The sequence below is a fragment of the Festucalex cinctus genome, chromosome 13 (assembly GCF_051991245.1).
Source record: "Festucalex cinctus isolate MCC-2025b chromosome 13, RoL_Fcin_1.0, whole genome shotgun sequence".
NCBI lineage: Eukaryota > Metazoa > Chordata > Actinopteri > Syngnathiformes > Syngnathidae > Festucalex > Festucalex cinctus.
The window spans coordinates 21,693,970-21,710,379 of NC_135423.1; the positions used below are offsets into that span (position 1 = coordinate 21,693,970).

Here is a 16,410-nt window from a genome sequence, read left to right on the forward strand (position 1 = left end):
AAAAAATGTCGAAACATTTGGAAGGAAATCTGACTACTGTTCCTTTGTGGACAGTCTGTGGGAAAAAAAAAAAAAAAAAAAGTCTAAAACATTAGTACATGCAAAGGGAATTTCCAGTCCACCCAAAATACGTCAGATGTTACCTCATAGCTTTGGAAGTTGTGCTTCTTTAGGAAAACATCTGCACTGATGGAATACTTTCCACATTTACATGATGTTTCTTTGCATTTAAAAAGTCTTAACGTCTATCCCACAACCAAAGCACAAACATCAATCTATAAAGATTTTATTTGTCTGTGATCGTCTCTTCAGCCTAGTTTTACTGCCTGCCTGCTCAGATTTATCCATGGCCTCTCCTCTCTCTTCATCTTCACTTTTTTTTTTCCTTTTCAAGCCCAACTTTCACACCCCTCCTCTCATCTCCGCCCTGTTGAGTCCCGCAGCTTGCTTTTCTTCATTTGTCCTCATTTCACTCGTCATGTTTTCTCACTCTGCGCCTTGTTCTTTCTGCATTTATTTCACAAAACACATTAGAGCTGTTCCTCTCTGCTGCCTAGTCACGGGGCCAGAGGGAAAGAGGAGAAAAGGAGTCTTGAAACTCTCGGGAATTAAAGGAAGGCTCCTTTAATTTTACATGTATGGCTTGATTGGCAGTAAATAGTTAGTATAGCTACGAAACATGCATAAGAGCTGAAGAATACACTCCTATATTGATTTATTTAACTTTTTTCAACATAGAAGTACTTCCGTGTTGCAACGCCCCCAAGTGGTGACGTCACTAGTGTGTATACTCGCTTGGGGAACAGTAGTTCACGCAGACATAACAACGAGGAAGACACAAACGTCAGTTATGCCTTACTGTATTGCAAAATTTTGCAAGGCGTCGGCAAGGAAAAACCAGCGAGACCCCCCCCCCCCCCCCCCAAAAAAAAAAAAAAAAAAAAAAAAAGCTACTTGAGTAGACAATGGTTTGTTTGCTAAGTGCTGTCAACCTCCCGAAGGACAAGCAGGCGTGCGCGCAGCGAACATTTCAGGCATGAGGACTTCGAATATATGTTACAATTTGAGATGGGGTACGCCACACGCCTAATACTAAAGCCCAACGCAGTACCGAGTATCTTTAAAGAACCAGACGTGGGAAATAATCAAGCCGATGGAGGAGCCGCAACTGCTAGCAACACGGAGCCTTCACTCTCACAACAGCCGACACAAATCGAGGTCTTACTACGGCCACTGAAAGATCTCGGAGAAGCGAAGCAAATTTAAAGCGAAAGGTAGGCATGTTTCGGGGGTGGGGGGGGGCATTGGTTATTATACTGCACGGACTGTTTTATTTCATAATTCATTTGAAGGTGGCCAACGCAGGGGCACGTCGGCACGTTACCGTAATGCACAGTATTAACAATCGTTGGGGCGGCTGGCTTGACTTCGTCTTTTCGAGTGGCGGCTGGCCTGACCGCAGTGGGACGCTACGCAAAAAAGAAAAAAAAAACAGCTAGGGGAGGTTGGGTGCTGTAACGACGATACATTTAATTTTACTATTTTTTCTTTTTCCTGAAATATTTCGTCAGTTCCACACGTTTTGCATTGCTCGTACTGTGTGTCACTTTACCTGTTGGATATTTGCTCCTCCAAGACTTTTCTTCTTCACATCTTTCATCGCAACCAAAGCTATCCTGAGAATGTCTATTTAGTATTGACATGTTGAATGTCTGATGTTCCAGGATGCAGTTGAGATTGTCCGCAAGGAACCGATCCTCGAGTTCTTTCATTTCCAGACAGCACACATTCATTAGCGGATTGTCCATTCCTGCAGCTCCCGCACGAGCACCACTCACCCCCCGCCTGATTCACTCGTTCGTCAAAGTTTATTTTGTGCCCGAAAAGACCATCTGGCGCCACAACTTTCACATCCAAGGCAGACTTTCCTTCGGTAGTGTTATTTTGTCGTGTTGGCTCGAAGCGATAAGGTTTAATCGTTCCGGGTTTGACGCTAGATGCACGGCTGCGTTGCATAGTGCTTCCATAGTGTAGCGTTTACACACTAGTGACGTAAACATCCGGGTTATTTAGTCACGTGTAACAAACATGCCGGCGTTCGATTCATTTTAACAATGGTTTAAAAGTTATTAAATGTACATAAAAAAATAATCACGTCACCAAATTAATTATTGAAAAAGTAGCAACTTTTTGCTGCTAAAAATGGATCAATAAGTAAAGTGTCCCTTTAAGCAAATCCGCCTGGCTACACGACATGATTGAAAACATATACTCTGCAGTGGAAAATGCAATGTATGCCAAATGCCCATACATCTCTATATGGGTATAACCATGCTAAGAATATAAAAATGCATGCGTGTAACAACGAAAAAATATGTTGTATGTTTGCATAAATATAGCATGTTTAATCTCGTCCATATGGGCATGTGCTTGGTGCATCTGCTAAGGCTATTATCTACTATGAGCCCTGTGGACACAGGCTAGACTAGACCTATTATCAGTTTGGCAGGCTTTGAAAAGTGATTGTCGCCAATAACACAACAGCCATCAGGAAAAATAGATCCTTTGCTCTTGACCTCTATAGAGCGCAGAGAAATGGAATGTAGTAGTGATTAATAGCGTACCAGTGACCCAGTTTGAAGTCAAAACATACACAGTCGGAAATCAAATCAATAAATGCAGGAAAACGTAAAGCAGAAAGTCATGACGCCATGTAATAAAAAACTACCATAACATTCGTACCCTCCTCTGACTCACCTGGATTCGATGGCATCCGCTATCTCACCGCAAGAACTCATCGTGGACGGAGAAGATCGCCAAGCTGAGGTTTCGAGACGAGCGGCTGTGGCAGCAACAGCAGCGCAAGAAAAAGATGAGCGGAGGAGAGAGCGTGCGATGATATCGCCACTCAGACGGAGGAGAAGGGATGAGAGCGAGCGCAGAGAACCACACCTCTTCTTAAGAGATTAACTTAGAAAAGGAGTCTTCGCACACGCATGCAAACGCAAGTAGGAGACCCCACCATCCGCGAGAGCGTCTGTTGTACAGATGCGCGGAAACAAACAAATACAGCACACGCGTGCATGCTCACAGCTGTGCTATAAATAAATGATAAATCAATGTCTGCCCCAAATCCTGGGAGTGGGAAATACTGGAGAGGCAGGATGGGGGAAAAAAAAGAAAAATAGGAGGAGGGGAGTGGTGGTTAAGCGAGTTATGGCGGGTGCTGACACAGTTTTCTGCACTCCGTCTGCTCTTGGCGCACTGGTGAAGAGTGCACTAGGGGAGAGGGTGAGATGTGGGACTGGCACTTGAGGAGAACAGCTGGAGGTGGAACTGCACCAAGGTCAAAAAGAGTAAGAGCCCGGATGGGAGGCAGGAGGGCAAGTCACAGTAATATGGACAGTCAGAGCATTGCCTCTAACATAAACCAAGCAAAACACAACTGCAGTTATGAAATCCCTTCAGTTAGAGAAGGTTTTTGTATTATGCAAATATTTACAAGTTACACAATTCATCCACGCTGAAAGGCCAAAGAGAGTAATTAGTTGAGGGATAGAGCCCTTTATAGCACTTATAATGTTGGGATTTTTTATTTTTTTGTACCAGTACAGTGTTCCCTCGTTTTCCGCTGGGGTTAGGTTCCAAAAAATACCCGCAATAAATGAAATCCTTGAAGTAGTTAGCTTTATGTTTTACAATTCTTATACAGTGGAACCTCTACTTACGAACGTCTCTTCATACGAAATTTTCGAGTTACGAAACGCCTCAATGGGAAAATATTGCCTCTTGTTACGAAAGAAATTTCTAGATACGAAAGGTAAAAATGCATTACCGAACGCAACATGCTTTCGGCTATGGCTATTTCCTACCATAGGTACCGACGAGCGTAAATACTAGATCGGTGTTTGTGCATCGTTCTGGCATCCCATTGGCTTAGATGAACCTCTATCATAGGTATCTATGAGCGTATACTAGATCGGTGTCTATACAGCGTCCTCATCATTCATCCCGCGGCCCATGAGGTGTTCCGATAGTTTTTCGTAAATGTATGAACTAACGGCCAGCGAATTTGTGCAAAAATTCAAACAATTGGTGATTGATGAAGGCACAGTAAGTTTTTAATTGCGACGAGACGGGCCTTTTTTTTTTTTTTTTTTTGAAAAAGATGCCTCGCCATACCGGAAGTTTCCATGAAGTTTCAGAATTAGTTTAAAAGAATCGCCCAGAAAAAGTGTTCACCAGTCGGGCGTTTGCTCACTAAGATGATGTTTGCCTTGGACATTTCCGAAGGATTGTTTAAAAATAAATAAATAAATAAAATAAAAAACATCCATGAATCAGATCTTTACAAAACACCAGGCAAAAAAAAAAAAAAAAAAAAAAACACTTCTGAGAGAGAGGAACATGAACCAAAGAGGGCAAAAAACGATGAGGACAGCAGTTAAAAAGGTAAATGTCCATCATTTTTATTCTTTACTTTATTCTTTGTTTTTTTACATTATTCACAACTCTCATTTATTGTGCAATAATCTAATTGTAACATGTATTTATTACATGTTTTGATACATTTTTATGCTTTATAAAACATTTATGTCTGAAATTTGGGAGGCTTGGAACGGATTACGGCATTTACATGGAAAATGCGTCTCTACTTACAAAATTTTCTACTTAAGAACTTTCTTCCAGAACCAATTAATTTCGTAAGTAGAGGTACCACTGTAAATGTTTTAAGGCTCTAAAATCCCCTACCACACAATTTAGACACTTTTCTCATTGAGGCATTTACATGTTCTCACATTTCTCTCTTGTTCAAACATTGATAATGTTCAAACCTTCATAAATTTTATAAAATGGGTATATTACTGCAAAAAAAAATGCAAAATTGCACTTAAAAAAAAATCCGCGATACAGCGAGACCGCAAAAAGTGAACCGCGTTATAGCGAGGGAAGACTAAATATGATTTTTTTTTTTTTTTGCCAAAAGTCTTGTCTGCATTGGAAAATATTTAACCTCAAACAATTCAAATACAGATAGGTATTTACTATGGGTGGGAATCTTTGACTGTCTCACGATTCGATTTGATTCAGTTTTTTGGGTCCGCGATTCGATTTAGAATCGATTTTCGATTCAAAATGATTTGATTGACAATGATTTCGGCTTCATTTTATAGAGGAAGCAAATAATTGTCATGATCTACTCCAGACTTACTTGCTAATGCTAAATAGCGTGTTACGCACGGCACTTTTGTCCCTCAAAACAACTGCTATTCATACAAAACGCTTCAGGAATGTATACAGAGAAGCACCCTAAATGCACACCCCCTAGAATTTACATTAACTGTAAAATGTCACTTCATTCAGTCTTATTCTCGGTATTCCTGTGTTTAAAGCGATACAAGACTTATAACTCATTTTCCAGAATTGGATTACGCATTGTGTGCAAGGAATAAAAGAGCAAATATCTCTGGCAACTTATTTTCTTTTGAAACGATTAAGGATCAAAATAAGAACATACCGTGGTAAACGCCATTATCCTGGTCACGTGATCGTGATGACGTATCCCGTGCGTAAAACGAAAGCCGCCTTTGTTCATTTCAATGGGAGTTTGCTGACAAAATGGGCAAGAAAAAGACTGCCTTCGAACCCAAATACTGCGCCAATTCTGTTCAGAGTAAAATCCTCAGCACGTTCAGTTTCATTTCATTCCGTGTGGGGGTGGAGCGGTGGGGGTTGGTCGCTCCTAATGTGGGCTAAAGGGTGCTTAGCACACGACATGTAGCTTAGCCTAGCAGAATAAATGTCACCCGGATATTTACCTTCTACTTCGACTTGCCGGCGGCTGGATCTGCCAGTTTCATCCAGTTTTGAGCTAGAAACAAATCTTTGGTGAGTCCTCTGTGGCTGTACTGCTTTTGAAGAAGTGCTTCTTTGTTGTAAAGCGTAATTCCACCTTTGATGTCCGCTGTGGGATGCGATAATTCCTTGTGAGTCTCTTTGTTGTTATGTCATGTCATTCAATGTGTATTTTACGCGCGCGATATGTCACGATGATCACGTGACTGGCCAAAATGCCCGATTTTTTTTTTAGGGAAGAGTTGAAATGAACCATTTCACAGAATAGCTGGTTAATTTTTCATCAGTCTTGTGTTACTTTAACAGGTCTGTCTCCCTTTTCCTTTCTGCTGCACTCCTCCAGGAATTAGATGCAGACACTAGGAAAAGGAGGGTGAGAAAGAGACCAATCTAAAAATAAGCATAGAGGGGAAGACAAAGCTGTAGCAGAAGACAAGAGTTTCAAACAAAAACGATGATCATGAGTAGGGGTGCACCGATCGATCGGCCGGCAGATTTATCGGCCCCGATTTCCTTAATTTTGGAAGATCGGTGATCGGCCGATCCCTTAAGAATAAACCGATCTTTTCCACCTACCTCGTCTCCCTCCTCAGAGGTCTGAAAAAGTCATTTTTATTTTAAAGAACAACTTCATGTGCAGTTAAAACAACCAATTTGAATTATTTCGCTGATATTGTTCAATGTTTTCCAATAAAACAAGATTCGAACACTGAAGGTATATGCTGCTTGTAATGGGGGGGGGAAAAAAAATTGGCATCGGCAAAAATCGGGATCGGCAGATCAGACTTGTTAAAAGATCTGGGATCGGCGATCGGCCGGAAAATTGTGATCGGTGCACCCCTAATCATGAGCTCTACCATGTTGAATACGTAAAATGTGATTTCTTGAAAAAACAATCGTCCTTTCAGAGTGGCTGTATTGCTATCAAACAAACTATGTCAAGTTGTTCGGGGTGTTTTTTTGTTTTTTAAAAACCATTTGACAAGTAATTATTGCTTTATGTTCAGTCATTTTTTCCTGCTATTATGTCATTATTAGTTGTAGTATCATTATGATTAGTAGTACGTTTTTTTTTTTGTCGCAGCAGATAATGTGTATCATAGTAATTATAGAAGACTGTGTTGAGGGGCAGACAAGAGAAAATGCGCAGTTGAAATATTCTAAGTTACTTTGGAATCCCTCTTTTTAATATTTTGATCAACAGAATATTACCAGACAAACTTTTGGAGTGATGGGGAAATTCAAAACTTTATTAAATGTGGTCAGCTATATGAAAATAATGTATTTTGTCAATGGTAGAAAATTAAGAAGCGCAAGTGATGTCTAATTGAGTTATTACCCTGTCCGTATGTTGCAGCGTAGACGGACGTTGATCACATTACTATGTATAGGAGAAACGGGTTATTCAGAATCTTTCAGAAACCGGAATTTTGACCTCAACCCGAATACTGAAGACATGTAAACGTAATCACTGATCGTGTGATATTTCTCAACATGAACTAGCAAAATGTCGGAAGTCAGTTGATGGTCTTTATAGCCTAGTGATTTTGTTTTCAAACATGCAAACAAGTCATCAAGCGCTCTCAAACAGCCACAACTGCTACAAAGCGCTTACAAAACACATAACATAAAACTTTAACTATAATACAATTATAACACACCAACAAAACATTTTTTTCCCCCATTACAAATATACTTTGATGTATAAAGCGGTTATAGGAGTGACGTCACACAATGTTTGAATTGAGAAACTTTAAAAAGTAAATAAAGCAATCTATTTGTTGGGGAAATGGATAACATTATTTTTTTCTTCTGCCATCTGTACTGTGAATTCAGTTTTTTTTTTTATTATTATTAAACTATTAAATTTAACAGAGGAATTTAGTCAAATACCGTGTCTATTTTTTAACAAAAGCGTTTGCAAATTGTGTTTGCAATTTTGACAACAAAAACAAACAAACATTAAAAACAGTTTTTGATTTCTTTACATATGCATCGTTGCATCAGACGTACCTTACTGTAAAACTGTAATAAATAAACATTGTAATCTTTTTACTATTCTTTGTCATGAAAGATATCTCAAAGTGTACTATAGTAAAGTATATTCACAATGTCAAATCCACCCTAGCTGAAGCTCAATTATTTATGCAAGTTATGGTTGGTTGACTTCAGTTCTGTGACTAAGCCATGGAGGATATTAAAAAAAAAAAAAAAGGAAAAAGAAAAACATGACGTAAATTCCTTGGAATACACCACAGTCTTGAGGCGTGCACTGAAAACCTCAGAAGCAAAACATGAAGTCACTTTTTAGGCTAATCAAAGACAACAAAGAAGAATGGGACATTAAGATATGCCAAAGTAATAAATCTATATCCTATATATTTACAGAATATATCTACACACAACAAATGCTTCATCCTGACAAACTGCTCAGTAAATTAAGTCCCTGTTCAAAATGATATATGTTAAAATTCATTCAGCTTTTTTTCATGCATCGGCACACTCCTTTCCTAATGAATGTCCGCTAAACACAACGACTACTGTTACAAAAAGGGAGGATGCTGCCAAACCACCAACCGTGCGATGATGGAGGAGTGTGTGAGTGTGCCCTCAAGTGGCTTCTGGACACAAGCACACAATTGCCTTGACTACACGGCTGAAAGCTTTCCATTATCAAAGACGTGTGCGTGCGTATGTGTGTCAGGTCGAAAGATCTAGGTAGCACCTTTTGGTGCTAATCAACTGGCATCCGAGCTCATTCACACGTTAGACATTCGATGGAAACTTATTGCTGCATGGAAAAGCACATGCCACAACAACAAGGGGTATTTTCATGCACTGAACAGTTAAAGAGATTTCTTTGCACTAGTACTAGAATGACTCCAACTACAAATTCCTCGTCTCTTCTGATGAAAGATCTTGCGGGGGAGTTTCTGGAAAGATGACAGAAGCAGAGGAGACAAGTCAGCCTCCTCCTGCTCTCAAAGTAAAAATCAGTGGGAAGTAAGTAATCGTCTAATGGGGTCCTGATGAAGGCGCTGAATATATTCTGTTGCCTTGTTTAAGATCACCCCTATTGGATGGAAGGAAAAAACTGCACACTGCCATGTGGCTACATGTAGTCCAGCAAATGTGAAATGAAAAATCTGGTATCTTATTAATTGTTCCAAATGTGTTTGTTATCTAGTTTGAATTCCACTCTAAATGATCTATTAGTATTAGCTGCACAAAACTCCATGTAGTATACAATTGTACAGTAAAGGCAAAAAAAAAACAAAAAACTGTTTAACCCCTTATCATACGAGCAATTATGCCGAAAATGCTTTAAAAAAAAGTTGCATTCAAAGTAAGTTTGAAGCTGTTCCTGAACCATTTAGAGTATCGGCATAGTTTATAAAAAAAATTTTAAGAATGTTTGCCCGCCAGAGACCATCCGAATTTTAAGGGGTTAATAACAATCTATTGGACTTGATAAGAAATAAATCATCAAAGAAATAATAAAAAAAAAAAAAAAAAAAAAAAAAAGCAATACATTCAGCTTTCTGCTTTCAATTGACCCAAACAGAGCACATTTTGACACAGTCATTTGGATGTTGTATCCCTCCAAACAACAGATTCATGCATTATGTACGTATATGCATGTAAAGCAATTATATACAAGGCCATAAGTCAAAAATCAATACCCTTTTAGAGCTTTTAACATCTGTCTCATCACTCTGTCCGTCCTTGGCCTAAAAGTGCTTTTCTATACACAAAGCACTGACAGGATGGAAACTTTTAGGAGGCGGGCAGCACAGCATTATGAAGAACAGTGAGTCCATATGAAATCACTAGTTCCTTTTTTGGGATGTAGAATGGCCGACTCCTACACATTACGGATGATGAAATGGTGACTCAATGCATCTGTTATATGGATGTCTACATATCCATCTGTCCGTCAGTCTATGTGCCTCAGTGGCAGCTACCATCTGTCTATTTGCCCTCTAATCTGTTCAGAAATGCAGCATGTTGAATGTTGAAATGCAGCATGTTGAATCCACGGGGAAGTTGTCTTGGTATCTCTTGGGATTACTTTATTCTATGTCTTTTATGGAGAAAATGTTTTTACTTTGATGGAACAACAGTTTAGGAGTCACAGTTGTTGTGCAAAGTGGATACTGTGACCTTCACAGGGTGGTCCTGTCCCATTGACAGGCACTAAAAGCAGAGTCTGCTCATGCAGAAACAATGGTAAACAAAATTAGTGTCTAAAAGAAAGCTGCGTTATATTGAAGATATGCAATAAGAATAACATTTGACCATACAAGGAAATTATGTGACATAAGGGGGCTTTAGTGGTCTTCCTTTCAGAATGCTTAGGTTCTACATATACGGTTTTCACTTTGCAACAATGGGAACATGAAACATGTCAACAGCAAAGGTTGTCTTCTTGTAATGAAAAGACACACACACTTTGAAGAAAGATCATGAAAAGCTGCATGTCCTCTGTACGCTTTTGATTCCCTACGTTTTTGTTGAATGCCTGCTGGGTTACATTGTGTCATACAGCTATCATGTTTCACTGTTTATTAGGGATGTAACAATATCCAAACATCACGATACGATATCACGATATGAAGTTCACGATATGATAATTATCACGATATAGTGGAGAGGGTGGCGATACAAAAAAAAGGTCACAATATTGTAAAGAAAAAAAAAAAGAGCTCATACTAACAGAAAAAAAAACACAATATTGTGCTTTTGTACATTACAGCAATGAATACAAACAACCTATAATCTCTAATAACAATTACTATTGTTAATTCACGCACACATTGAGTTCCTCCACATATTGACTCGGTTCACAAGCCTATTATGTGCCCATTCATCTGACTATTAGCATGGCTTCTTAAACATAGAAGGGCCAAAACATGCCTTGTGAAAATTAAAATGCACTAAAAAAAAATACAAAACAAAAAAAAACTAGCCACCAGATGGTACTAAAACTGCACAAATAGAAATCAACCCAACTTTTTTTAAGATGTACTGCTTTTAATATTGTGACATGACAATGACGATATATTGTGGCAGCTTTAATATTGCGATATCACAATATTGCCCTTATCGTTACATGATCCCTACTGTTTATGTAGATCAGGGGTCTGCAACCTGCGGCTCTAAATTAAATAATAAAAAATAGTATAAATTGTTTTTAAATATTTATTTTTACACAAAATATTATTTAAATGAATTAATCATTTAGTTAACAATTAATTAAATATTTAAAAAATGTCAGAGTCCAAATTTTTAAGTTACCAGAAAAAGAGAGACGAAAGGTAGACGTTTTAAAATTTACCTAAAAATGTACAAAAAGTGAAATGTCTGAAAAAGGAAAAGGAAAAGTGGAAAGTTACCATAAAGTGTCCACGAAATTGCCAAAAATGTCAGAAAACTGAATAAAAAAAAGGCAGAAAAGAAAATGCTCAAAAAGTAACCATAAGATGGAAAACTAAACAAAAAACAAGAAATCCCGAAAATTGCAAGTCCATGAAGTTGCCAAAAATGTCAGAAAATTGATAGCAAAAATAGCGGATCCCCCCCCCCAAAAAAAAAAATAAAAATCATAAAAACAAGGAAAGAGAGAGGCAAAAAAAAAAAAAATCACCATATGTCCATAAAATTTGACAGAAAGGTCTAAAAAGGATGGAAAAAACAAGTCTGAAAATGTACCAAAAAAAAGAAAGAAAAAAAAAATCCAAAAATCTCCAGAAGAGGAACGGTAGAAAAAAATGAATCTCTACGTATTGGATATGTTGCATATTTCTCTGTTATGGTGCATCTCTAATTAGTTCTTGGGCCCTCAGTACATTAGACTAACACTAACCTTCATCACAATGTTCAAATGTTTTGCGACTCCAGACAGATTTTTTTGTTTTGTTTTGTTTTATAGGGCCTAAAATGGCTCTTATGCAGAAGATGCACGCTCTGCAGTGGTTTACCATTCTTGCTGGTAACACAAATGTGCTGCTTGAAGAAAGCAAGTCCTGAGTGGAACACAAGTCTCCACTGTTGTCTTGTATTTGGATGAAAATCGTGCAGTAAGTATTCTATTTGGAGCTTCCAGTTCTGAGAACTTCTGAGAACAAAATGGGATGTGGTGGGTTATTTGTCATGATGAAGAATAAACACAAGTGAGATGACCGTCAAGCAGATTGGGTCATGCAGTACCAGAGAGGAAAACACAGAATAGAAACAAGGGAAGTAGTGTCCTGGTGTGTTGTTAGAAAACGCTTGACACACAACTCACTCATAGTAACTTTTGACAAACATGAAAGATCAGAACATAAAAAGGCCTCAAGTCACTTTCTAGGTCCACTCCATTCTTATCACACTTCAAAAGAAGACGTCACAAGCAAAGAGAAACTCCCTCTTTGGCATTGTTTCCTTGCTAAAGTGTGGCAAGACAAAAGATAAGGGATTCTTTTGCACGCTCTAGAGATTACAGACACGCATCACAGATGGTCAGCGCGTCTCGTCTTTTCACCGCCACCGCCGTTGAGAAGAATGGCCAGCGGTGGGCCCTCCTGCTCCTCCTTTCCCCTTTTTCTTTTATCAGCACGTGTGTCCGTCAAATGGGAGCGCGTGTCTGGGACAATGGCTGCCAGACAAAGAGGCCGCCTACCCCCCACCAGGAGGCTGAATAGGGGGGCACGTGGGCCTTGTCATCGACGGAACAATAGCACTAGAAGTGAGAGGGAGGGATGAAGGGAGGGTGCTGCCCACCAGTGCTGTGAGTGATGAAGTAAAGCCTGGTTGGTGGCCTTGACTATTTCAACTTTTTGACTGCAACTCAAGCTAAATAAATAGTTTGAAACCAGGTCAAGAAAGTGCAAGATTCTGAAAATGACACATCACCACAACCAAAACACTGATACTCACACGTTTCGGAGCATGGGGATACTTAACTCATTTGCTCCCAAAAACATATAAAAATCTTACATTTTAAATATTGCCACGGTCCCAAAAACATATTTATACGTTTTTGTTTTGTTTTTTTTATGTTAGAGGATACAGAAGGCTTTGATGCAGTCTCTTACTTGAAGAGGTTGCTTAAAGCAATGGTAGTTATTACAAAAAACGACCTGCAGGTGACAGCAGAGTATAAGAGATCAACCAGGGCCATGTTACAAAAAGCATTGTTTTCAACAGGCTTGTGAATAATGATGGAGCTTAGCTATATTCTAATGCTCATTGCTGAAAAACGGATACATATACAAATCCACTTTTTTTTTTTTTTTACTGATGGAAGAATAGACTCCAATCATTCTTTTTTTTTTGTAGGTGTTTTTATAGCAATAGAACACAATATTCTGTGGGCCTTGCAACATCAGTCAAAATACAGTAAAACAGCCGGGAGCAAAGGGGGTTGCTTCAGTGAAAATGGCTGCGAGTGAATGAGCACTCAGGGAGCAGTTTGGTGTAATAGAGAGTATATTTACATGCGGGCAATAACCCTTTTAACACCCGAATATTGTCAATATTTGGGTTCTGAAAGGCCATTTAAACACACACAAAAACCCTGGGTACCCCTTTCATAACCCGAATTCTTGTTCATATGAACAGCATTCCGAACACCTTGTTTGAACGATGCATTGGTTTACATTGTGCACATTTTCTATTGTTCTATTTGTGGCATTTTTACATTATTTTCTGTCTTTGCGGCAAAACTGCCACTTTGTGTCTTTACGCACACATAATACGACTATACAAGTCGATGCTTCTGGCGTGCAAACCATCGGAAATACGAATACTGACTGCATGTTAACAGTGTCTTGATCAATCACATCAGAGCCCGAGTGGATGGTCTTGAACTGGGATCTCCACAGTGACAGGTGACAATGTTAGGCACTTGGCCAGTTGTCAAATTTTAAAGGAACACAAAACTAACGAGCTTTTCTGTGAAATGGTTAATTTATCTTCTAAACTCTTCCCTGAAAAAAAAAATGTCAATTTATGTAGAATAATTGTGATTTTATAGCATTTTTCATGAATATTCTTACATCAAGTACTGTATCGGGCATTTTGGACAATCACATGATCATCGTGACGTATCGCGTGCGTAAAATACACATTGAATGACATGGCTGCCAGTGGCAACATTGAACTCACGAGGAATTATCGCGTCCCACGGCGGACATCAAAGTTGGAATTACGCCTCTTAGTACCTCTTCAAAAGCAGTACAGCCACAGAAGACACCGAAAGCCGGATAAAACTGGCATATCCAGCCGCCGGCGAGACAAACCGGACGGGAAACATCCGGGAGACTTTCACTCTGCTAAGCTAAACTACATGTCATGTGCTAAGCACGCTTTGGCTCTCATTATGAGCGGCCACCTCCCACCGCCCCACCCCCCACACGGAATGACATGAGACCGGACGTGTTGGGGACTTTACTCTGGACAGAGTTGGCGCAGTATTTGGGATGAAAGACGTCTTTTTCTTGCCCATTATGTCAGTAAATTCACATTGAAATGAGCAAAGACGGCTTCCGGTTACGCACAGGATACGTCATCACGATCACGTACCCAGGAATATGGCGTCCCTCACGGTGCGTTCGATTTCGTATATTTAATAGGTTTAAAATAAAATTCAGGGAATAAGATACCAGAGACATTTGCACTTTTATTCTTTGTACACAATGCCTAACCCAATACTGGAAAATGATTATCGTAATAAGTGGTGTATCGCTTTAAACACAGTATATGTTCAAGTTATTGAAAAAGACACCTTTGGACCTGCCAAAAGGCAGAGAGCATCATGACTACATTTACATGCAGTCAATAATCGGGTTAAAGACAAAATTACAGTCTATGAAAAATTGGGATAACCCATTTACATGCATGAGCGGACAAAGTTACTCAAGCATACATAGAGTATTCCGATCTAAACTGTGATGCACAGACGTCATTTCCACTTTTAACTTCCTGCGGTCAATAAAAGACCAGCCATGGACAGCGCAGCGGGACAGCAAAAATGGAGAACAGAAGATCTGGAAATTCACAGGCTTACTTTATTAAAAGAGACACAAAAGTGGTGAAGCAGTGGGCTTCTCGGCGCTACCACGCGTCGCAATAATCGTACATGTCCAGATTGTCCATGGCGTCAAAAACCTGGACGGCCAAAACGACAAAGTGCTGCACATGCACAACAAAAATAAAGACGCGCCACACAATGCAAGATGGCTGCCACGCAAATAAATAGTTCAGACCAGGATTCCTTGTGAATGGGGTATATACCACTGAAGAGGCAGGACTGTTTTTGCACTTTATTTCCGGTTCGGTTTGCGACGTGTGGGCTGCGTCAAAAATACGTGTGCTTCCGACTTTGTGCCCCTCGGTTGCGCAGTCGCGAACCCGGACCGGAAACAAACTGTTGTGCAAAATCACGTCCCGCCTCTTCCGTGGCATATACCCCAATGAGAATAGAGAATAGAGAATGTGCAGAACATAAGTCAAAGTTCCGTTCAATATGTGTTTATATGACCAAATATTCAGGTTAGAAAAGCGGTAACCGAGGGGTCTTATTCGGGTTTTTAAAAGCCCAGATAACAGCAAATTTGTGTTTTTTAAAATAGTCGTCTGTGCACACAAGTTTTAGAACAACAAAAGTAAAACACTTTCCCTTATTCTTAATCTTTTCCAATCGTTAGGTTTAATAGATTACATTTGTGTGAAGGTGACCCATTTCCAGTAACTCCCTCAAATCAGGGCTATTAACACAAGATTATTTGTCACAGAATGAATAAAAACGTTGGTAGGAGAACATGATAAAACCATTTTTGCAGAGTAAAAATGCTAATATTAGTGAAATCTAACTGATGTGCAACTTCAGGAGGAAATTAGTTTGATAACTTTGGCCATCCGAAAGTATAAATGCAATATATTTAAACATTCATATTGGTGAAGATAAAAGCTCTACAGAAGTGCACTCCATATACCATTATTATAAATGGCATAAGAATTAGCAAGCATTTTTCAAGGCAATGCAGACAGCTTCCATTAAAATGTCTGCAAGGAAAATAAGAACAACTAAAAGCGCCAAACCTGTGACTGGTCGAACAGGCGCCTTACAGACTCAAGACTCTTCATCTGACCTATTGGATTTCTGTCTGCTTTGTACAAAGTGCTAGCCAAATGAAGCTAAGACATTTTTTTCCCTCTCTTTTACTGTTGAGGGTACACTGACCTCACAGTAGCATAGATTTTGGAACAGCTGTGCTGAGTGTGCCGGGTCGGAGTGGACAAGAACACGGAAAAAGAGAAGACATGTAAAGCCAGGCAGCCAAGCAGGCTGCTGACAGACTCTTTTGAGGCAGCAGCTGGTTGGAGAGGGGCTCTCACCAGCTGTGCCTCCGCTGACCTCTACCCACACCTCTCATCCCCCTTTCACCCACCAAATTCCCATCCCCCAATTCTTTAACCAAATGTAGGCAAACGCACGCCCCACTCAACCATCTGTCAATAGTAGAAATGTGGCTCACGATTCTGCCATAACGTGTCAAATAAATAACT

General features: G+C 39.5%; 1 protein-coding gene across 6 annotated transcripts in view; it reads right to left on the minus strand.

The window, feature by feature from the left end:
• Positions 1-16,410, minus strand: part of numbl (NUMB like endocytic adaptor protein) — a 63,444-nt gene that overhangs the window by 33,142 nt on the left and 13,892 nt on the right. The window contains exon 1 of one of the 6 annotated variants that reach the window (XM_077541614.1): positions 5,820-5,964. The exons of 3 other annotated variants lie outside the window; for them this stretch is intronic. Coding sequence is in view for 2 of the 3 variants with exons in the window: in XM_077541609.1 (XP_077397735.1) it covers positions 2,758-2,798 (41 nt within the window). In the remaining variant the exon portion in view is untranslated. Of the gene's footprint in view, positions 1-2,757; positions 3,225-3,728; positions 3,791-5,819; positions 5,965-16,410 lie in introns of those variants that run through there. 2 more of the 6 variants (XM_077541610.1, XM_077541609.1) reach the window with 2 other exon arrangements.